At 38.7% G+C, this 23046-nt stretch overlaps 4 protein-coding genes across 13 annotated transcripts; all 4 read right to left on the bottom strand.

The window, feature by feature from the left end:
- Nucleotides 1-14: 14 nt before the first annotated feature.
- LOC131772589 (uncharacterized) lies at nt 15-4210 on the bottom strand. Of its 7 annotated transcripts, none has more exons than XM_059088538.2 (7): nt 4097-4210; nt 3441-3538; nt 2510-2683; nt 2100-2276; nt 1526-1609; nt 1051-1323; nt 15-505 (listed from the first exon to the last, which is right to left on the bottom strand). In XM_059088538.2, exons 2-7 carry the CDS (start codon nt 3511-3513, stop codon nt 15-17), a joined length of 1272 nt encoding a protein of 423 aa, XP_058944521.2. In that variant the 5' UTR covers nt 3514-3538; nt 4097-4210. The 7 variants fall into 7 exon arrangements, with proteins under 7 accessions (XP_058944521.2, XP_058944520.2, XP_058944526.2 ...); XM_059088537.2 differs by lacking the exon at nt 4097-4210 and adding an exon at nt 3806-3877; XM_059088543.2 differs by lacking the exon at nt 4097-4210 and adding an exon at nt 3806-3877 and having other exon boundaries at nt 2510-2587.
- A 387-nt stretch (nt 4211-4597) lies between these two features.
- LOC131772594 (dentin sialophosphoprotein) lies at nt 4598-9685 on the bottom strand. Of its 3 annotated transcripts, XM_059088551.2 has the most exons (8): nt 9638-9685; nt 9443-9540; nt 8663-8727; nt 8507-8563; nt 8130-8228; nt 5875-7911; nt 5441-5590; nt 4598-5342 (listed from the first exon to the last, which is right to left on the bottom strand). In XM_059088551.2, exons 3-8 carry the CDS (start codon nt 8724-8726, stop codon nt 4873-4875), a joined length of 2877 nt encoding a protein of 958 aa, XP_058944534.2. In that variant the 5' UTR covers nt 8727; nt 9443-9540; nt 9638-9685; the 3' UTR covers nt 4598-4872. The 3 variants fall into 3 exon arrangements, with proteins under 3 accessions (XP_058944534.2, XP_066018136.1, XP_066018135.1); XM_066162039.1 differs by lacking the exon at nt 8130-8228; XM_066162038.1 differs by lacking the exon at nt 8507-8563.
- An 831-nt stretch (nt 9686-10516) lies between these two features.
- Nucleotides 10517-17321, bottom strand: LOC131772598 (uncharacterized). 2 transcript variants are annotated; one of them, XM_066170017.1, is made up of 10 exons: nt 17296-17321; nt 16497-16607; nt 16296-16421; nt 16154-16219; nt 15788-15874; nt 15021-15116; nt 14685-14756; nt 12822-14351; nt 12222-12356; nt 10517-11894 (listed from the first exon to the last, which is right to left on the bottom strand). In XM_066170017.1, exons 2-10 carry the CDS (start codon nt 16555-16557, stop codon nt 11446-11448), a joined length of 2622 nt encoding a protein of 873 aa, XP_066026114.1. In that variant the 5' UTR covers nt 16558-16607; nt 17296-17321; the 3' UTR covers nt 10517-11445. The 2 variants fall into 2 exon arrangements, with proteins under 2 accessions (XP_066026114.1, XP_066026117.1); XM_066170020.1 differs by lacking the exon at nt 14685-14756.
- Nucleotides 17322-18009: 688 nt separating this feature from the next.
- LOC131772597 (uncharacterized) lies at nt 18010-21566 on the bottom strand. The gene is made up of 4 exons (XM_059088556.2): nt 21390-21566; nt 20798-20882; nt 18725-20647; nt 18010-18613 (listed from the first exon to the last, which is right to left on the bottom strand). The coding sequence occupies exons 2-4, from the start codon at nt 20859-20861 to the stop codon at nt 18090-18092; spliced, it is 2511 nt and encodes an 836-aa protein (XP_058944539.2). The 5' UTR covers nt 20862-20882; nt 21390-21566; the 3' UTR covers nt 18010-18089.
- Nucleotides 21567-23046: the final 1480 nt, after the last annotated feature.

Genomic DNA, 23046 nt, shown 5'->3' with positions numbered 1-23046 from the left:
CTCATTGCTCGAAACTAGACTGAGTTATTTGGTTTGGAAATTTTTTCTTTTATTGTCGCATACACATCCTGTACGGGCCCCGGCCTTTGGACGTTGTCCCTGATGCGATGAATGTCATTTCCCACGGGTCTGTACAATGCAACAACTATGACATACTTGCCGCTGGGGCTTGGTGCTGCACCCATTCCCAACTGGGACGTATCTCTCCAAATCATCTGCGTGAAGTGCTTTACTTTATCGTTCAGCTCTGGATACGAGAAACTGAAAGACTTTTTCTCACTGTACCATATAGTTGTCGCCTTCAGAGGTGCTCTTGGTAAGTCGTGCCATATTTGAGCGATGTTCTCACCGAGAGGCTCCCCTTGGAAGGTGGAGGGGTCGCTGGCCACAGATTCTGCTGTTTGCTGTGCTTGTTCTGCGAGGGTTACGTTCCACTGAAGAGGATTCACGTGATGCATTGCTCTGAGTTTGTTATGTGCTGCAAGAGCCTCTTGAAATACTGCATCTGATTAAATGGAAGACGTTTTTTACTTTGGAAATGTGGGAGAAGCACAAACATTCGTCAACGGAAGTAACGGAAGTAAATGGTTGAATATTAGTGTGTCTTAACAGCCTGTATTTGGGGTTTAAGCGACTGTTTCTGGCAGGTTCAACAAACAATATTTAGACTTGAGGAAGTTAAACTTAAGCTAAATATATATTAGTAAGAAACGTTTGTGCTCTTACATTCAACTTTTCATTTCTGAGTTCCTCGCATTTTGTTATTGACACAAGTAATTGGTTATCTGACCTCTCGTCGTTTAGGAGTAATCGTGCTCATAGATTGAATTTACGCGCCCGACTTCACCTTGAATTTCACTCGTCTCAGTCCCAAAACTATTTCAAAGTAGCATCTTTAATACTTGGGATGGGAAATAGTCTCCTTATGTCTGGACACTGTCCGCGAAATGGAAGAGATCACACTCTTTGCCACACCATTTACCTTTTTACAGTTACGAGCTCTGATAACTTTCTGTCCCTCTTATTCACGTTTTGACAGTAAGTACTTACTACTTTCATTCGCGTTTCTGTTAGCGGCTGATGTTACACCGGTTGCTGTTGTGGCGCTAGTTTTCGAACCGGTGGCGGAAGTACCCTCGTCAGAGGTGGCGGCCATTTTGCGGATAATTCCAATTCCATTACTACTCTTTGCCTTATCTCCGTGTTTAACGGTGGTCATGCTTTTATTTCGAGGATGCAGAATGTTCTTGTTGTCATTATGTCTTTTCTGCTGATCAACTTCTTCCTCGGCAATATAGATCTCAAGGGTTTTATGTGATGCGGCTTTAGATTGGTATCATGCACATGCAGGGAAAATAAGTTTTTAAGGTACAACTAATTACTTATTCAACACAGGTGTCAAACGTAAGGCCAAAATCTATGCATTTGATGAAAAGTTTGCGCTCGTCAGGCAGATCATCTGCGCATTTAAAGGCATTGAGATTGAGCAGTTTTCACAGAAACAGTTATTTCATGTTGAACTCACCTTCTGCAATTGACTCATCTTCAGACTCGGCCATTAAGCCTTTATTCTTCATCTTGTTTAATTCCTTACCTAACATTTGGGCACCTTGAACATAGAGACATATTTAGAACCTCTCATCCAACTTTTATGAAAAAAAAAAAAACAACAACAACAACAACTACAAAACAGACATGCCATATCCCTTACACCGGCTGGCTATGAAAATTTTAAAACCCCGCAAAGGAATTCGCAGCTGGGTTGCGGTGAAGGAAAGTAAAGTTGCGAGGGATAAAATTTACTGATGCTAGTAAAATGTGAAAATTACATCTGGTAAAACCTGCGTTAAGCTGGAACCTGGGACCCCTTAATTTCTCTCGTAATTTCTAACGACCAGTTTGATTCAATACTGAGTTCCATATTTCCAGGGCTTTTCACCTTTTTTAAAAAACCAGTAGACTTTTTTAAAACTTTCCAGACGTGGAAATTTCATTTTAAAACTCCAAAAATTTCCATGTTTTCCAAGACTCGGACGCACTCAGCACCACTTCAGAGTTCAGAGTTTTTTCGATCTAGGAGGTGCCTCGTGATATTTTACCTTGTCGTCTTCTATCTTGAATGTCAAACTTATCGTCGTCTTGAGATTTGTACGGGCGCACAGCATCCAGCACCTCTTCTTTGTTTCTCTCCCTGCCTGCAACTTCGCCCAACATATCTGTGGCAGGAGACGAGTCGCTTACTTCTTCCTCGTATTCTCGTGTTTCATCCGTGCCATCTGTAAGGATGAGGTATCTCGTTTATACTGTATTAGTCGCAGTTTCAGTGAATTCCCATTTCAACTGTCTTAGTATCGCCGCAAGAGCAAGAAGCAATTTTAAGCCCCAGTACCATATATGAAGTCACGGGCTACGCGAGAAGAATACATCTGACACAAATTGTAAACAAATCTGATAGGGTACAACGATATGTTAGATGGGTTATGAAATTGGTTAATGGTGTAACCTATACCTTCTGCAAGCGGTCGCTGAACTTCGAGCCTCCTGTCACTCCGTTCAACCAACTGACTTGAAGATTGAGGCATTTGGTCTGAAACAACTCCTTTATGTATCAGAATGTGAGAACTCTTTTTTGTTGCGTTTGCTATCATAGTTTGGTTTATCTTTGTTGTGTTTGAGCCAACCCCTGCGTAAAGGCACAGGAGGAGATTACTCGCTTGACCAATGCTACACAAACGGCCGATCCCGATCCAAACTTTCTTGTTTGCAACTGGTATTCTTCTTTAATTAAGCTAGCCATTATCTTAAAAATCCGCCCACGACAGTGTTTGTACAGTCATGCAGTGCATGCAACTTCCTTGACTTGAGAAACGTGCATGCTCTTTTGTTTAATTTTAAAATGGATATTTTAAATTGCTCAAATCGAAAAACCCGTATCAGTTTTCTATCGATATGATTTGGACCCGAAGATGTGGATAACGAGAAGTGATAACTATAGGCTCAAGGAATCACAACTGCATTGAAGCGCAAGCTCCCAAGACGGGAACTGTCGAGTCTAGAGTGTGTTTGCAGGTAATTTAGTGTTAACAACTGGGTTGAAAACGTAAATTAGCCACCGTAAAGGGTAAAAAAGCTGACGTTTCGAGCGTTAGCCCTTCGTCAGAGCGCTCTGACGAAGGGCTAACGCTCGAAACGTCAGCTTTTTTACCCTTTACGGTGGCTAATATACGTTTTCAACCCAGTTGTTAACACTAAATTACCTGCTATACTCTCCCACCGACGCAGCACCACAGTTTCTTTCGAAACTTACCCCTTTATTCTAGAGTGTGTTTAACTTGTCTGTCAATATTTTTATCTCTTCAATATAGGAATTTGTTACACGTTCAAAGTTTGTGTACACAATCGCATAATTTACTTTCAAAAAATTCGGTTAAATTTCTCACCTTTTGCTTGCACCAGGAATGGTATGAGCAACAAGAGATTAAGCCCTTTTAAATAAAGCGGCCTCGCTTCCATCTCTTCACCCTCCCTGCCGAGATACCTGAAAAGTTGAAACATAGTTGTTGTAGGAAGTCGACGACAATCGTACCACAGTTATTTTCTTGGCTACCTATGTTCTGACTTACATGTTATAGTCACCTTGTTTAGCCAAGGGCTGAATGCTTAGTTATCCTTCTGGTACTGTATACATTTACTTTTTGTAGGTAATTGTGGAACCTTTATGAATCAGTTTTTAATTCTGAATTATTTGGTAGGATGATTCACGTTTCATTTCGTATAAGTGTATCTGAAAAATTCACATAATTACCCTAATGTTCACACTCATCGTAGTTCCTTTCTGTCCTTGGTTTATTGTTCATTGTGGACCGATTAAAATTACATCATCTTACCTTCTTGGTGCAATTAAAAAATGTATGTTAAATGGCATTAGAACAAGTTGTAAGCCAGTAGGGAAGCGATTAAATGACCTTTTTGGTTTGGTGTTATTAGCAAGACGACCAACGACAGGTTGTAATTCACAGATGAACGATTATTGAAGTTATTTTCTTAGATGGAGTAGATGTTACTCGTTTTCCCAACTGCTCACTTAATAAAATACCTGCTTGGATCTCTAAGCAAGATGATATTCTTCTTTTGCAAAATAATTCTAATGGTTTCCCTTCAAAACTGTCGACGTCTGTCTACAAATTTTGTGAATCCAAACAACTTCGGGGCTTCATTTCCAAATGAAATAATTTCAAAGATTGTCAAAGAAGTTGCATTACATTATTTGAGCACCAGCCGGGTTTTAGTTTTGGACATATCACCCCGCCTTCCACATTGTATGGCAGGTGACAATGCATGTCTTTTTCTATAGTTTTTCAGGAAGTGTCATCTCTATAGATTTTTGGTTTTCCAAGTTCTTCAAACACTACGCGCCTTATATTCATTTTGAAACTATATATTCATTTGACTTGAAGGCATTTCAAGAAATTCTTGCCTTCTCCAAAAATTTGAATTCAGCGTTTTGAAAGTTCGACAGTCCACAAAGATTAAGCAAGGTATGCAGTCAAACGTATGTTTAAAATGCATGAACTTCTTTATTTTCGAAGCACGTCAGTCACTTCTAACAGAATCTATGTAACAAAGACATCAAAGACATCTCACAAGGGTTTAAGAGTGTGGATAAATCATTAACGAATCCTATTGATTCTTCACACGCAAAATAATCTCAAGGTTTCTGGAAACAGGGAGCTTGCAGCGCAATCTAGTCGAGTTGGCAACATTTTCCTATTCTATATTCAAAAGTTTTCTTAACCAACGTAGCTCGAAAGTGGGAGCGTTCCACACGGTATATCTGAATAACCCAAACATAATTATAGCTGAACTTTAACTTCATCGAAACGTTGAGTACAAATCGTGCCTGAGACCAGGAGGAAGAATATTTTGCTGTAAGTGTCTCTCACTGGAAACAGGTGGATTATAAAGAGCAACTACAAAAGCGTATTCTCCACTGCCGCTTCTAGTAATAGCGAGTCCCATCTTTTTCGTTCCTTTCCATGTTATTTGCGCAAAATGTCGTGTTTTGCTATTTATCTTTGGATACGAAAAACTGTACGACCCCATTTCCTTGTACCATTTATCTATCGTCTTTGTTATTGTACTTTCCCCGGTGTAGACTATTTGAGCAATACTCTCCCCTTGTCGCTCCTGAAGATCATCCAGAGTAAGGAAATCCTTGCCTGCGAGAGACTGAGCAATTTTTCGAGCCTTCCTTGCCAGGGAAGCTGACCAGGATAATGGAGGAGAGAAATGTTTGGCTCTGAGTCTATTGTGTTCCTTCAAGGCTTCCCTTTCCACCTCATCTAGGAATCATAAGATTAATGATAATAAAATTATTAATGACAATTATGATGCTAAATTCACTAGAAGTAGCCGTACAGTAATTGTTATCACCACGTACCTGCACAGATATCCTCATGACAACTTTTCGATTGAAACAAATCTTTTTGAGGACATGCATTCACGAGGCACACTCGGGCTCTAACGGTTACTCCTTTACCACAAGTTACTGAACACGAGGACCAGTCATTCCATTCACCGAACGTTGCATCTAAAGAAAACCGATATTCATTGATTGCCCACTGCACTCCTTAATAAAATGTATAGACGCTGGGAAAGAGGGTTGCTGTAGTGGAATCACAATTCAAACATGTACGTATTATTCAGTAATACTGCTAAACACCCCATTTCACAGAATGTTAGGTTAAAAAAATGCAGTTTCAATACATTTTTTGTTTTAGAATTTTGAGTTTCAAAAGAAGCAGTTTCACCTCATTACTTGTTACCTGCACGATCTGTATTTCAGTTTATTTGAAGTTAACTTTTGGAACTTACCTTTGGTATCAGCAGAGGTTCCATCATTCTGATCTTGAGGCGTTGGATGAAGTGGATAATAGTAAAGACTTTTCAGTGAAACATCAGATGGCCTTGAGGATCTTGTAGGAAGCGATAAAGAGGATGTTGTTCCCCGCAAAAAGGAGATTACTTGTTCCATTTTTTTTAGGTCTGGTGTTGAGTAGCCACTAGGCGGTGATGGACGATAATTTTCCCAGTTTCTTCGGAATCCAGTTGACGTTGGCTTGTTACTTTTTCTTTGGGATCGCGTTCGGCTGTTATGATGGGGAAATTCTTTTCTATGGTCAAGTTTTGGTTTCGTCAGAGCAGCACTGATTTGTGCATGAGGACTTTCCTCTGCTTCTCTTAAGAGATCGTTCACTTTTTGAAGGATTAGCCATTGTTCATCACTTTGTTTTGATTTAAGTTTTTTTGTTTGGCTCTGAGATTCTTCATGAGACTGCTCAGTTTTTGAACCTTTTTTAATTTCACCGATGACTTCAGGGTCTGAAAGTGACACCACTTGCTCACTTGAATTTGAATGTTGAAAACCTTTGATTTCACTTTTGGCAGGTATCCAAAGACTCTTAGCAGTGGTGCCAATTTTATCTTCTTCAGGATTCACGGTTTTCGAATGGTGATCTTTGCCGCTGCTGGAATTAGTTGTTGTTTGGTGTAAAAATTTGTTGTTGGCAGGCTGTTCGTTTTCTTTATAATTAACAGCTTGTGTGTGTTGGCCTTTGTTTATAATCTTCACATCTTTACTTCTGCCCAAATGATTCTCCTCTCCATCACCTATACTCTGAGTTGTTGGTATCACAGTATTATTGCTTTGGTTATTTGTCACTTCTCCCTCTGCTTCTTGTACTTTACTATCGCCATCTACGTTGTGACTGTTTCTATTTTTAACTTGTTGATTATTGTTTGTAGCTTTAGCGTTTTCCCTACTTTCGTCCTCCAATTTACCATGTAGGCTATCGTCTGTATCGCCAGATAAAATGCCACTAGCGTCAGAGTTCTCCCCATTATCTGTGTCCTCTAGCTTTTCGGTGTCGGTTTTATCACCTACATGTGAGCTTTCCTCACTGTTCCATGCATACTTGTTTTCAGGAGCATCATCGTCCTGGTAACGATCAGAGTTTCCGTCGTTTGCCCGGGCAGTATCTTCCTCATCGTCAGACTTATCATCTGCCATGTCTTTGTTTTCAGGGTCAATAGTATTTTTTAATTCATCGCCATAGTTATCAAAATTATCCATATAATCAGAAGTTTCATAGTTATCTCCTTTATTATAGTTGTCTATTTCTTGGAATAGTTTTGCGTCTTGGTTTTTTATTCGTTCTTGGAGACTCTTCCTGGAAGATGCGTCTTTATCGCTGTCGTATTCGTCAAACCATCTATCAGTGGTACCGTCATTCACATCGTTATTGTTACCATTCCAAGTTTTGTAACTGTGATCCAAGTTATCATTTTCAGAATATTCGGAATTTTGGAAGTTTTTGTCACTATCTGTCGATTTTGTTAACTTAGCACGATGTATGCCAGTTTCAGCGTCCATTTCACTCGATAACAAGTCTGTATCATCTCCAATTTGGTCACTATCCTGAAGTAACTGCGGGTTACCAGGAAGCTTAATTGTACCCTTCCCAGACATGTCATTGTGTCTTTCTTTCCCCTTTTTTCTTTGACGAAAAGTTGTCCGATGTTGATCTTCCATATTGGGAAAGTCCATATCTAAACCGAAATTGTTTGTGTCTTCTAACGCATCGCTATCTTCAAAAGATTTTGCGTTGTACTCGTTAGGATCTTTCATTAGCCAATCAATTGCTTCTTGGTTCTCTTCGAAGTCTGCTTTGGTTTCCATCTTATATTCGGGCATATCTTGTAAGTTGTATCCTTCATCGTTATCTCCAGTATGGGAAACTAACATCTGGTCCTTCTCTTTGTGGTGCTTTTTTTCTTTGTGTGGCCCTTCATCTGTTTCAATAGTAACGTCTAACGGACGGAAGTCTTCAATTCCGTTTTCCTGAAGCATCACTAACGAAGAGGACAGAGATCAGAGGAGATCTTTGGTATGGGCATACTACTGGAAAAAGGACTAAGTGCTCACAGTTTAACTTGATCTCATTGACATGAGCACCAGTGAACAGGGTTTTGCTTTACTGTACTTGATTTCTCTCTGTGTGTAATGTGCCCCACATGTTCGTCCACTCTAACATACTTGTAGGTCTAAGCCTATGATAACCATTACTTACTTCCCTCATCTTTACTGTCCTCAAGCAGTTTTGGTCGCACAAATGCGTGTAAGTTGTCAAGGTCATGCGGAGCTACGCGACTGTCGAGCATCACCAGATCTACATGCAACATACACAAGATTTATAACCGCTTAAAAGTAAACGGCGTTAGAAATATTTTTATCTTTTCAAAATGCCACGTTAAAATCAAATGTAACAAGATAATTTTGCATTATCAACTAAGTTGATAGCGTAAATTGGCCACCGTAAAGAGTTTGAAATCTGACGTTTTGAACTTTAACCCTTCGTCAAACCGACTCAGCACCACAGTTTCTTTAGAAACTTTCCCCCTTCATTCACTTGAAATCAAATGTGTTTGATTGGTGGTTTGTCCCTACCTTGTAATTGTTTTCCCCTGTGAATTACTTCCACCTTGTTTCTACCGAATTTTATACCTGCCGAGGTAATTTTGTCGTGTGAAAGGAACAGTAGTTGATGTTTCCAATTTTCGTCATAAAGGTATATCAAAAAGGCGACTTCGAAATGTTACTTACCCAGTATGTAGTCCTGCCCGATAGCAGCAAATACTAAAATCATTAACATTGATTTGTAAGCCATGCTGTTGAGAGAATTTAACATGCATCATGAAACTGGGAACTGAGAGTTATGGAGGTCTCACAAATAAATTGTGTTTACGATTGCACTGCAAACTAGACCCTTTAACCGCTAGAAGTGGCAGGCATCTATAATCAAACATTAAGGTCATGAGCATGAAAGAAATAATCGCTTACGAAAGCAGCTCTTGAGTGTTAAACAAATTCACCTTGAGTCACGAAGTCGTGAAATCGTGAGACAAACGAACATAGTTCATGTCCTAAATTTTTCTTGTTAGGAACATTGAAAAACTATAGAAAACAGTCTGGAAAATATGCATACTGATGGAGGACTTTTAGGGTAATACAGAGGAACTGCAACTTGTGCACTTATTTCAATAATTTTTCTTGTCGATTTACAGCTAGTTAAAATGAAGGTTGATATGAACGATAACCAAAAAAGTAGGGAATTAGGCGACATAAAGGTCTCTCTGTTCAGTTGCTTCATGTAAAACATTTCGCACAGTGAACACGGTTTAACAGTACAGTTAAATAACGCTTTTAAGTGTACACCCTTCAGTTAAATATCGACGGCTTCAAGGTTTGAGACCCCTCGAACTTAAAATTAAACTAAACACGTAAACAAACCCTAATACCAAATCTAATATGACATAAAAACAAATACAGCTGCCCATCATGAACACATAAAATTAATACTTCCCAAATTATTTACATCCTTACCTTTGTCAGTCTTGCAATTAATTCTCTAACCCATTTTCAAGTGTTGAGGCGTTTCGATATTAACGACGTTTAAATCGCAGATGATAGAGTTTGAATACCTGAAAGTGTTCCAGTGATGAATAGTTGATGGAATTTGTGGAAAAGGGAGATTTGTAATTACACTTTAATTTTATGAGGATGTGTATTTGAACTTACACTGTATGGTATGTATATATATTTTACCGATTCGTGGGAACCTCATCCTGACGAATTTCATCTAAATTTGCTTAATCACCTGACGGTGGCAATTCCTTTACGGGTTTCCAATTGATTCACTTTAACGCATGGTTTCCTTTAAAAAATGTGAATAGCTGAAATGAAGGATGCTTCATGGGATTTTCGCCCTTATAACAGAAAAGTAGGTCAAGCACACATGATTCGGGTATATTATTCCATGAACGCCTCCTTTTCAGCTTGCATGCAGATTTCAGTATGAAAACTTATTTTAGTTTTTCGCAGAGACATCATCGCATTGCATTACATTTTTGTGGCCAATTATATGACTACGATGGATATGGCTGTCACACTGCTAGAAGTCCCACGGATCTCTGGGATCTTTTGTAGGTTACGATGAACTGCTTAAATTTTGCAAAATATAACGGTAACTTCCTTAACCACATGTTAAAGCTTGAAAATGATTTTTAAAGAGGTGAGGACTGCTTATGATGGAATAGCAATGACATGAGCACGTAATTACATTGGCTGTTGTTAACATTCCTGTAGGATATGAGTAAATCAAGAGAGTTTTAATGCAGCCATTTCAGACGTGCGGCGATTTCAAATCCCGTGTTTGGTTGATGTGAAATAATAATTCTAAGGTGATTTCGCACGCCTAATACCTGAAAAAAATTAGGTAGGTAAGAGTATTGTAAAAGTGTCGATACCTGAAAAGGCCGGTAGGATACTGGAGATGTTACTCGCCCGGACTGATATGTCTAGACTTGCAAGGGTATGACCATAGACGTCAATCTTTCAGCAAGTAACATTTTATTTTCAAATGGTTGATTAAAGTTAATTATTACTTGATTTCTTCAAGATACTTAATTTTCCTTATTCTTGCCAACCAATGTATCCTAGACACTTTTTTTTCTTATGTTTCGAGATACTGTTCAGCGAGCCTTGAGCTGTGTAGCAGACGTTAAATTAAACGGACAAGAAAGTGAAGAAATAAAATCCCACTCCACTAACTTCCTCTTCATCGCATCACTTCTCGACTCGTCTTCTTTTCGTGTTTCACGTCTGCTAGTCACTGAGGCGTGTAAGTGGGGTCAGAGATAGGCTTCGTCTTCTTGAAAAGGGGCAACGCTAATATTTTTTAAGATGTGACTGACATGTAGAGTCAGCGCAAGGCCGCTTGGCTTTGATGCTTATAAAATGCAATAGTGATAACATTTGGGACCAATTAAAACAACCCTCCCGATTTGACGAAATCGAGAAATTCGACGACCACCCAAAAGAAAAATACTTTGACTAATGGTTTGCCTTTGACGACGGTTTTATATAGTACCTGGTAAACTGCGAGGAGAACAACTTTAAGAGAACGAACAATCTTGTGTTCTTGTCGCAAGATTCTTCTTAAACAGAGTTTAAAGAAAACTTGGACGAGCACGTGGCCATAAAAGCGCTTAAGGTTTGAGGTATTCAGACACTGGTTTTGTGTTGTAGACATAAGGAAACAATTTTTTTGCAACGGATCTTCAACTTTCAATTCAACTGTCAGTTCCAAGTGGTATGTAAAAAGTAACACACGCGCTTCAATCAAACTGAATATGATCTCGTTTTCAGTTCCTTTATGGAAACTGTGGTACATTTCCTCTTATAAAGAGCCTTTAGGGTCCATGTAAAAGACATTTTCAATGTGCAGCACCTAATCCAAACGTGTAAGCTGCAAAAAGCCACTGGCGGATATCTATTTAAATATGACTAGCTCAGACAAATATGATTAGCAGCGCTTCCCTGCTTTCCTAACTCTGTGATTCAGGTATATGGATGTTGCTTTTCTCCTTATGTCTTAAGTTTCCAGGTGGATCATAAAGTGCAACCACAACAGTGTGCTTTCCATCCAAGCTTTTTGCTTCCCCAATTCCGAGCCACTTCGAATCTCTCCATATAAGTTGAGTAAAGTGCCTGGTAGACTTGTCGATCATTGGATCGTCGAAGTTGTAGCTCTTGACTTCGCTATACCAGTCAGCGGTAGCTTTCTCGGCAGCGATGTCGTAACTGTGCCACAGGCGGGCCACGTTAATACCGATATGCTCCTTTTTCAAGTCCGTTAAATGGATTGAATTATCTGCTAAATGTTTAGCGATTTCCTGAGCCTTTGAGGCCAAACGCTTGGACCACTTCAGAGGAGGACTTCCGTGCCATGTTCTAAACTTGTTATGTAAACGAAGACCAGCTCTCCCTAGTTGCTCTGACAAAATTCAAGAAATGGCATTTAAGATTAAATATCACTCATGCAGCATCTTTCTTCCGAAATGGCGTAATATCATTCTAAATCGACCGAGGAAAATAAAGCCTAAGATTGACAGCAAAAAAGTGAGAGATAAATTACGGTGTTTTTTCAGAGATGAAAAATGAATCAGTTTTAAATTTATCCGGTCTTATTTTGTATACCTCATTATCATTATAATCTAATTTATATGTATAATTATGTTAGCAAAGGATGTATAATCCAAATGCTTATGAGCAGTTTGACATTACCGGTTTCCTGCTCTTTTTCCCTGGAAGTGAGTCTTACCGGGACATGGGTGCATGAAACAAGCCCTGCTTTCTGTTCTGTATCCCTTACACTGTCTTCCCTGGCAGAACTGAGCTCTAGCTTGAATACCTTGACCACAGGTCACTGAACATGGCGACCAAGAATCCTTCACACCTGTGCAGAAAGTATAGAATTAAGCATCCTTCGATTGAAAACAGCCTATCTATCGTGGCCTGTGACCAAAACCTGTACTAGTTAAAGTATTTCACTATGGTTCAAAAGTTTGACCATATCAGTTTTCTATGGCTACGTTCCTGGACTTTAATAAAAGTAAAGGAATTTTCCCGTGTAATTTAAACCAAAAACAGTCTTCACCTTTTCCCTTAAGTTGTCAAAGACGCCTTGTATATTTTTTTAGGTTTGATTGACCTTTTAATTTTGCTTTGGCAGAAATTACAGAAGTAGCCCCCGATGAAGTAGTAGTTTTCCATACATGCTGATTGATTAAAAAAATTTCCGATTACCGGCATAGTTGGAAGCTTAAGTCGTTTCAAAACCTTACAACTTTCTGATGAAAATAGCTTGGATATTTTTTGCCGGCACATTTACATGATGGTAGTTAATATTTTTGATTCTAACCATTTTCCAACTTCCTATTGGTGGACGATCTCGTTAAGTCGTGGTCCGGTCTAAAGCTGAGTCTTGCCCTGTTTTCAGGATGGTCCTCGAAAAACCTAGATGGCCTCAAAAAGCTTTTCAAGGACAAAAACTTGTGCTTTTCTTCTCCTTCCCGCAGTCTTGAGCTTAGAGGAAATATATCTGGTGGGGGAGATTGTCCTACCCCGGCAAATGATATTCTGTCTAGTTCATTGTATTTGGTTGGAGATATTTGTTTAAAACCGTGCACTGCAGTCGGACTTCTTTGATTCTCGCCAACGTTGCGACCTCTGGTTGGGCTCACAGAGGGTAGATCTGCCTCGTGAAAAAGACCCTCATTATGTTCCCAATCATTGCCGTTATTTAATTTGGAATTCGTTTTCCCCAGAATCTGCCAGCTAAGCATATTTGTTGTCAAATCGTCATCAAAACCTTTAATCATATTTCCTTTCTTAGAGAATTCTCTTCCTGGATCTGTTTGGCTTTCCCAGAGATAACGGTTCATTTCGTCAGCATCTGTTGCTATTTGTGGGTTATAGTTGTTATATTCTTTCATTTTGGGGAACGTTCCACTTTTAATGGTTTTTTTTGGATCCGATTCCGTTAATGTGACATTGCCAGGTATTTTAAGAACTAGCGATCCGTCATTACTAGTTCCAGCTTTAAAACTAACAGGTTTTCCAGCACCAGATATTTTAAGTGTCACATAACTATCATTTGGTGAGTCTGTTTCTTTAGATTGCAAAGCGTTTCTAAATAGCGTTTTGCTATTTGGGATATCTGCGGACTGATCTTTCATCATTCGAGATGGCGTAGGAGGACCACCTCGAGAAACTTGTCCTTGAATATGTAGGTTGTCTTCATTTGTCGTGCTTGGTGGTTGTTGCTCATTGATCATTATACTTTTCGAAGATATCTTCCCTGACGTTAAAACGTTTCCTTGCGATGGTAATGTAGGCAAATGATAACTGATCACGTTAGGGTTAGCCGTCATCAGTGTTTTCACTTGACTGTGAAAAGGTGACAGAGTTGTTGCTTGTTTAGTTGCAAGCAAAGAGCCAATTGCCGCATCATTTTGTTCAATTTTTTCTCCTATCACTTTCTTGAGAAAGTCTTGCTTAAGATGGTCTTCGCTCTGGTGATCTGAGTCGTTTCGATGGTTCAGCAAGTCAAGAATGACCTTTTTACCAATCGCAGAAAAAAGATCCGAGTTATCAGATGGGGAGTTTTGGTGGTGTTCTTGATTTGTATTAAGGCCCTCAAAGAGTTCTTTATCTTGGGTATCAAGTTCTTGATAATAATTCTTTGGCATTTCGAACGGATTGTTTCCAAACTTAGAATTGTAATCAGGCATTTTGTCGAATTCTGACTCCTTGTAGCTGTACTCAGGTAAAGGGTTATCTTTGTACATGTCACTGACTTTACCAGCATCAGAAGCTTGTGGCTGATCGTTGTCTATCTGGCTTATTTGGCGATAGAAATCATTATCCAGCCCTCCATTACGAACAGTACCTGCAAACGAGAGTACGGATTATGCAAGGCCTCCAGACAGTTCAGTTTCGTTCCTGTCGGTTTGAAAACTTCTTACCCAATTTGACGCCTTATCCACTTACAAATGTTGCAACAAAGAGGGAAAAGAGGCTGGATACAATTCAACCTATTTCTTAATACTTCTCAAACAGAAACTGCAGCTGTAAGAGGAAAGAAGGAAACCATTGCTTTTGTCGCAAATTCAGATACCATTTTAGACCCCAGAACAGGTGGTCAACAGACCTGAACCTTATACATGAAACGTGCATTTTTTCGGTCGTCGCATGCACGTGCAGAAGTGACGTGGGTGCTTACTCATATCTTCAGTTCTCCCCATTTCATCTCTTGTTACCTTCTCAACGAAGTTCCTACTACTCTTACTAAAATCTGAAGAAGAAGAAATTAGCGTTACCCAAATGGTTTTCAATATTTTGAATAGGCTCTTTAAGCACATGCACAGGAAAAAAGAAACCATTTCTTTCTAACAATATTTGGAAGTCAATGGTGAACACCAAGAGTTTAATCTTTGCTCTATAGCTTTGTCATAAGCGGGGCAATTGTATTCTCTTAGTTTTCCTACGCTTCTTTCCGAATTCCTTGGACCTCAAAAGTCTAAAAATTACACACCACTCTAAATTTCTAATAAGTTACCGTTTGGTGACTTGTTATGAGAAGGATCCATCACATAACCGTCTTCAGTCTTTGACATTGTGCCATGCAAATAATCCTCATGATTTCCTGTAAGTTCTTTTGAGAGGGAAAACTATTTTGTCAAAAAAATACTAGATACCCAATACAGAAATAGAGAAAGAAAAAAACAAGGTTAATTTGATGGGTAACCCTTCCTGAATATTTTAAAAGTGTAACCTTATTAGTGTTAAGATGAACAAAAGAAACTTCGGATTAATATACTACCAGAGCCCTAGTCACCTCTATGAAGCGGTCGTGGACACCGTTTACTGTGTCCTAACGGCCTGTTTGTATTTACTTTTACTTGCATTTTCGGTCACATAAAGTAGAATCACTCAAATAAAACTGAGAATGATTTTCTTTGTAAAGTTGAATTCATTTTTATCGCCCGAAATCAATGTAAAAATTATTTTTAAGGGAGCTTTTGTGCATTAAGTGGTACATTATAGCATAAAACGACTTGTTTTGTGTTTTTTTTATTGTATGCACGATCTGTGGAACCTTTAAAAGGCGGTTGACCTGTATTAAGCGGTCACGGCTTTCCCCGTAGCATCGTTGAGAGCTCACACTACACAGAGTTAAAGCTAACGTAAGGAAGTATAACCTGGATAATTTTATATGTCCTAGGAAAAGTTTTAGTTGTTTTATTTCAAAATAATAGCTGAGTGATGTTATAATCTTGATTATTCTATTAGATTAAATTACATTGAATACTAATGAAACATTACCTTTGTCAAATTGGTTCACCAATCGTTGGTCAAGTGATGACAGCTGTCCAGAATACAATAGGGCACTGTTTGTCAAACTTTGTTCCTCTGAGTCCAAGGAAAAAGGAAAAGATGAAAGGTCAAATTAGGGACAAGTATGACTCTACTACTGGTGGGTAGGTATGATATTAAATACTCACATCACCCCAGAGTTAAACAGACAATTATCTTCTTATCCCAGCAAATGGGTTTTATGATAAAGTAAATTGCTTAGTCACTGTTGGGAGACAAGGTATATTCGCTTTAATGTGCACTTGGTTCAATGTGATCTGAAGGAACGCTGTTATGAAACTTAATTTATAACAAAACGTATAAATAAACAATTACCTTTAATCGCTGGAAGTTGTTGTAGAGAATTTACATTATTTTTTCTTGTGCCCTCGGTATCTGACCCTAGCACATAACAAAATACCGTTATAAAGGTCTATGACGATGATTTTATTAGACAACAGAGAAACTTCTTGCCAACCTGCATTAGTCACTTTAAAAACATCCTCTGGTTTTAATCCGATAAGAGCTGATCGTGTAATTTTCTCGAATGGCAGCGCAGGTATTTTTCTTTCATGCTTTTTCCGGGTTATCTTCTCCCGAGAACCTGAGGAAAGAAGTTTGCAAACAGTCCTTGAGTTGGATTTGAAAAGAAGACAGGAAAATATGCATCAAAACATACCTTTTACTATAAGTAACAGGAACGCTAGTATTAACAGCGTGGGAATGGAAGCCTTGGTCATCTTCTCAGCTGTTAAACAATTCTGCCCACCAAGAGCATGGCTGTAATTTCCTTTTAAAACCATATAAAATGCCGTTAACAAACAAATAAATCAGCGAGATTAAATACCTTATAGAAATGTGAAAATGATTGAACTAGGTAAGTATGATTCAAGAATAAAAGAGTGCAACGAATTATAGAAATGGACTTGGTCAAACGCGCGTGTTACGACATTCATCTGAGTTGGCAACTTAGTTTACCGGGGACATGAATGGGAAACTTTTCGGGCCCTTTTGAGTAATAAAAGATCTCGATTTTGGCTCCCTCCAACTGAATATAGAATCATCGGTATTTGGGTCCAGATATGACATGCTCTGGTAATTTCTTCCTAGTCGAGAAGTCGCATAAATGTAAATGTCATCCTCTTGTTTAAATGTTTGATTCAGAGGTCCCTATCTTCCGTGATTCTTGGTAAATGAAAATAAGATATCATGTGTCGATCTCTGTGTCTGATAGACATGTAAAGTGGTTATTGGTTACGATGGCTGAAATGCTTTCTTGATCCATTAGTCGTTTGGTAGTAAACACTAAAATATTTCTCGCATCTCGACTTGGACGAGCGAGGATTTGTCAATTTTCCTTCTTCCGGTTCATATATGCTCGGCTGTAAAGCTTTTGGAAATTCAGTGAGATTCATATCTTACACCGGAGCACACAACCTAATAATAAAATAATGAAAATGGCACAATAACTCACTTACCAGTTACATACCAGGTTTGTTTTAAGCGGCAGATACATTATTTTTGGCCATTGCAAAAGATCTGATTTTCACCGAGAAAACAGGTTAAATTAGTAATAGAGATAGTCTTTTGGGCAGGTGCTCTATTCATTACATAACTACGTGTCAAAAAAATTTACGGTCCGAGGAGTAACATTCGGTCTTACGGTTTTTTTAAGGCTCGTAAAATATCTTCGTCAAACCCTCGATTCCTCGACAAGTGTAGAACCGGAGCTACAACAAATAATCGGTGCTGAGGGTAAATAAAACGCGGCATGTACAAAAAGACATCCCAAAATACCTCGCAGAAATGAAAGGCTCGTCTGATTGTTTTAGAAAGCATCCGAATTTCCGGAGTATTCCTCTACAGGTTTACCTTAGAGTGTGTCTCTAAGCCTCTCCTGGAATAATATTATAATGAAAGACAGAATGTAACGTTGTACGTGACGAATTTAAAAAGAAAAGAGGGTGGTTCTATAGTCGTTATTTTTCAACTCAATCATAAAAATAGTTTACCTAAGCATGTAAAGAACGCGCTCCAATTATATCGTGGAAATAAGCTGTATTAGGTGTTTCAATGAGAATATTCTGCATTTTTTGGTTATTGAGGAAAAGTTTATTTTACATTTCAGTTACAACTTAATTACCGTTGCGTTTACCTTTTTCTGTATCATTCTCGAAAAAATTCGTCTCACTGTTACCAAGTCTTTCATCCATAAACAAACATGAAAACAAATAAAAGTATTTATTTTCAAGCTTTTAATAAACAAGGTATATCAATTAAGGGTTGTATTTGGTAGCATTTTTGCCCTCTTAAATATTGTGGCGTAAACGTCCTCTGTCATAGTTCCTTTATTGAGTACATTATCTCGTAAACGTCGCCGATCATTCCCTGGAGGTTTATACAAAGCCACCACATACAAATCATTAGTAGCGACATCCTTGGCGCATCCCATGCCTATCTCTTTCGTTCCTCTCCAGACCAGTTGAGTGAATGCGTCAGTCTGTGGAATTACTCGTGGATACGAATAACTATAATTACGTGATTCGCTATACCAAAGATTAGTTGCCACTTCTCCAGCGTCGTTGAATGGGACGCCTGTGATTTTTGCCACATTTTCTCCATAACCCATCGACATTGCTAATTCTGAGCGTTCGACGATTCCCCTCATGGCCATATCATATGCCATTTTTTCTGCTTGCGTAGCAAGTACGTCTGACCAACGAAGATTAGAAGAGTGGTGTTCTTGACGATAATGATTATGAGCTTGAAGGCCCTTCTCAGCAAAAGTTTCAAGATCTAGTCAACAAGAGAATAGTGCGGTTAAACCAGACCTCGACAGCATCAATATCAAAAAGACAAAGGATGGCAACAACATAAATTAAAAGGGCAAAAACGGTTGAACGTTACCTTCCTTGATGTGCTGTACTGTGGAGGATTCTTGCTTGTCTCTAGGAGTTCCGATCTCTGTGGCAGACTCAAAAAGGACATTGTCAGATGGAGCCAGCGCTTTCGTCGGGGAATTTGATTTTGTAATTGGTTCAGATGGTGATATTTCTAGGTCTTTCAATGGGTCAAAGAGCGCATTTGCTCGATCCTTTTGAGGCTTCCGATCTTCTTGCCCAGCTTCTCTGATTAGAGCGGACAGTTCTACGGAGTTCGCTTTCCCATGGACAGGAATATCTTGCATAAATTGAGTCTTTATCGTGGGTTCAACGTAATGTACAGAAACTGGGTCTTTTTGTATGGCTCTTACACTTCCAGTTCTTGTGGACGGAATGTTTATATGTTGATTCTCTTCTGTTGGGCTTAGATCCGAAGGATAATTTATCACGTGTTTGCCCTGGAGACTTTTGATACTGGATTGTACTGCTTGCAATAACTTTTGGACAGCTTCGGCGAATGCAGCTGTAGTTTGTGTGGCAGACTGAGGCTTCCTATTTGTGTGGTAACTATCAGTTTGTTTCTCAGCTGTCCCTTTTAATGAGGGTAGAATCCTCACGCTGTAACCAGCCTTGGTGGTCGGTCGCACTTTTGTGTTTTCATTCGCTGTGTCTTTTGAGGGTTCACCTACATCTTTTTTGAGGTTTTCCTGAGATAAAGGCTGAGCATCGTTAAGTTTCCCTAAAGTATCCACAATACCTGTCGGCTTTTTTTCAGATTCGGTCTCATTGTCCACATCGGTTTCCTTTTCTTGAAGAGGTTCATCGGAGAAATCTTTATTAGGCACCATTGATTCTCCTGATTTTGGAATTTTTAAAAGAACCCACGATTTCCGATTCCCTTGAACGTCCACCACTTTCTTCGAGGGCCAAAAACTGTCAGGTACCCTTGACAACGATGCACCCTTTGTAAATTTGGGATCGTCATTCATTTTTCGCAAGTAATTTTTTAGTTCTTCCTTAGCCATAGACTTGATAAGATCGCTAACAGCTTTTGCTAGGGCAAAAGAAAATGACTTTTTGTGATGTTTCCTATTCGTTATCATTGCATTCCCTTTATCTAACTGTCTTGTTTGAGGTAAAAGTTTTATTCGTGAACTTGAATCGGTTGGATTATACCGGAGCAAAGGTTTGTATGTGGGTTTGGTTACAAGGTGTGCCTTGCGCCCAAACAACAGTCTCAATATTGAGATTCCCAACTCTGTAGGATTGATAAGCTCGGTATGTATAGTAGACTTCCGCTCACCAGATGGACTGTTCCGAAACGATGAAACGTTCAAAAGACGTAATAGTTTGCTCCCAAAATCTTGAGGATACTCAGCTTTAGAGTTTTGAGGATCAGAACCAACAGTTTTGTGCTCTTGACTTACTGCTTTGTCATTGTCAAGAAGCACTTTAGCCAGGGACAGGGCATTGGAGTCTTTAACAAAATGATTCTTTTCGTTCAACAACAGCCCCAATGCAGTGAAGAGAGTGCGAGAAATAGGAAGTGCGTGTTCAGGCTGAGATCTATCTCCTGTAGCTGAAGGCAAAATTATGGAAGTTCTTTTCTGAGTGCTTTTCGCTGTTGATGTAGCTCGTAAAGCAAGTCTTGTTTTTGTTTTTGGATAAATTTTCTTCGTAATTTTGTGTTTCTTGTCTCTCTTCATAGAGTTTTTAACGTCTCCAGCGAAAGATGACAAAGCCAGTTCCCTCACTAAAATCTCATTCTTTGCTATTTCATCTTTTTTTGCAGGAGGAAATAATCTTCTCTTTCGAGATGTATCTTTCTTCTCCATTTCAACAATTCTTTTCGAGTCTCGAAGGTGAGCTGACGTTCGCTTGACGAAATCAGTTGAGTTCCTTTCCTTCCTGAACGCATGGTGTTTGGTCTTGTGTTTGTGACTCAGGCCTACACAAGTAACACAAACATGACGTTATGCACAATCAATTGGCTATCTGCTTAAGATTGGAATAATCATTTGTACTGAAGTATCTAAAGTTCACTTGCTATGGCCAGTTTAAATATTTGAATATTTTTAGTACTCTTGGATTATCTTACCTGAGTGAAAGGCGTTAGGAACCAAGGTTAATGAAAGGACCAGGACCAACAACTTTTCATTCATTTGTTCATCAGAATTGAAACGCTGTAAGAGAAGAGTAAAATGCTCCTGCTAAATGAAAACTATCGAAATTAATGAGTGTAAGACAAAAGCAAGACTTTTTTTAATATTAGCGCAGACTTGAAGTGATTTTGTATCATGGCGTTTTAATGAAGTTTAAGTAAAGATGAGCAAAAAACGCCTTAAAGATAGCTGTAATTATGTGGGCAACCAGGGTAAATAGGTGTGTATATGCATATGGCGCCGAATATTCAAGCTCTTGTCATGGAAATTTCAATGACAGTCATTTACTCGATTAATGTTTTTCTACATCTGGAGTTCATTTTAAAGACTACGTTAGGTGAATAGGCGAAAGAGGTCCCGACAACATTGGTCATCTTTGAAATCAATGTTTTAGCTATGTACTCTGTAACCCTTAGTGAAAAAATTTTAAGATAAGAGACACCGATAGAGTCTTTTTATATTTTATTTCTGTCCTTGTCTCCTCAGTAATAACAATGACATTAAGGCTCACCAAGCAAATAACCATACCTGTTCTCACTCATTATTATTCATATCTGTTGCTGTGATGGCTTCCTTTTCAATCCAAGATACGAATTTCCAAACAAGAGATACCATGAATCGAAGAGCTGGTCAGATGCGTCGTGTTCGTAAAACCATATCAATATTTCCCAGGACAGGAGGAAAAGGGAATTATGGCATATGGTCAATAATATATTATGAGTCACTTCTGTCCAAAATCGAGGAATAAAATAGAACGATTAGTCATTTGACCGTGATAATAAAAGTGAGACTGGTGATTGTTTTGTTTAGACTATCTACCTCTCCCCTAAGTGCTATTTGATGACTCAATCAACCTGTCAATTCATTTGACGCTTCAAAGGTTCTGTCATTCAAACCAAGCGAAAAAAGCAGAGTGCAAAATAGAAAGACAAAATATGAAGAGAACCCTTATGAAGGATTCTCGCGACCCACGAATGGTGATCTTACAGCGACCATGTTACCCCATTCTTCATGTAATGATGATGGTAAATACAACAATGATAACAATTAGTTTAAGAGAAATTAAAAACATTGTATGTTGTTATTCAGCAGTAACAAGTGGTGATAACCGTACCTCTTTTGATTAAACTTCACGTGAGTTTCAAATGTTTTTACCATTTTTGCGATTATCCTGTTGTTTTTGTTTTCTTTGATTCGTTATTTCCTCATTTATAGCCTTAACCCCTGAGTTTCAACCACAATTTTTCATTTGCATTGAACTGATGCTTCATTGAGCATAGAATATCGGGACCCACGCCCTCTAATGAAAAGTAATTACTTTTAAAGTCGAGATTCGGCTGAACACTTCAGACCACATATTTTCTTTAAGAAAACAGACCACCTTTCTCTTGGATAATTTAGCCTCAAAGTGACTTTTGTCCAGAAGCAAGATCTTCGTGAATATAACAACAAAAAAACTAAAAGGTTCCGGGTTCTTTTTGTTTAGAAACAAAAGTCTTATTTGATCAAGAGGGAGTGACTCCCAACCCAGAAGGTAACATGTCCAGCCGCTGCTAATCTTTGGAATATTTATAAAGTTATTAGACAGAAAGAAAGAAAGACAGAAACAATGGGTGAAATCTCGAGCAACATCAACCTGCGGGAGGTCCAAAAGACGGTAGTGCTTGTAATAGCACACAAAGAGCAAAGGGTTCTATCCGCTTAGTAATAAGAAGGGAAATCCATCTCAGGCAGCGTCGTAACAATTTGAACGATTATTCCAACAGTTGGTGAAGCCAAAATTAAAAATTTCTATGCATTATTTAGTAAAAACTTACTGTCTATGTTGACCTCCGGCCTTCACGAAAGTAACTTCCAAAATAACACCCAGTGTGGGTTAGAACTTGACTCTGCCATAAGAGGCGACTCATTGTAGTTTCAACTTTATCGATTTTAATGCTTTTCGTTTGTTTAGCTTGAATAATACGGTATAACGCAATTGAAAAGAGGTTGAAATAATTCAAAACTTACCAGGGAGCACCAATTATTACAATTATTACAATGCAATACTTGTCAAAGGAAAACTGAAAGCATCAGAGGCAAACAAAGGAGCGAGTATTGGCAATGGTGAAGAAGAAACAAATTTGAAATTAAAGTAGTTATCTATAACTTGCCTTTTGTAATGAGATACTGGTACTTTTCACCT

This window comes from Pocillopora verrucosa, chromosome 1 (genome assembly GCF_036669915.1).
Source record: "Pocillopora verrucosa isolate sample1 chromosome 1, ASM3666991v2, whole genome shotgun sequence".
In the NCBI taxonomy this organism is placed as follows: domain Eukaryota; kingdom Metazoa; phylum Cnidaria; class Anthozoa; order Scleractinia; family Pocilloporidae; genus Pocillopora; species Pocillopora verrucosa.
Note: the sequence above shows the minus strand (reverse complement) of the source record. Positions and strands in the feature narration are given on the sequence as shown.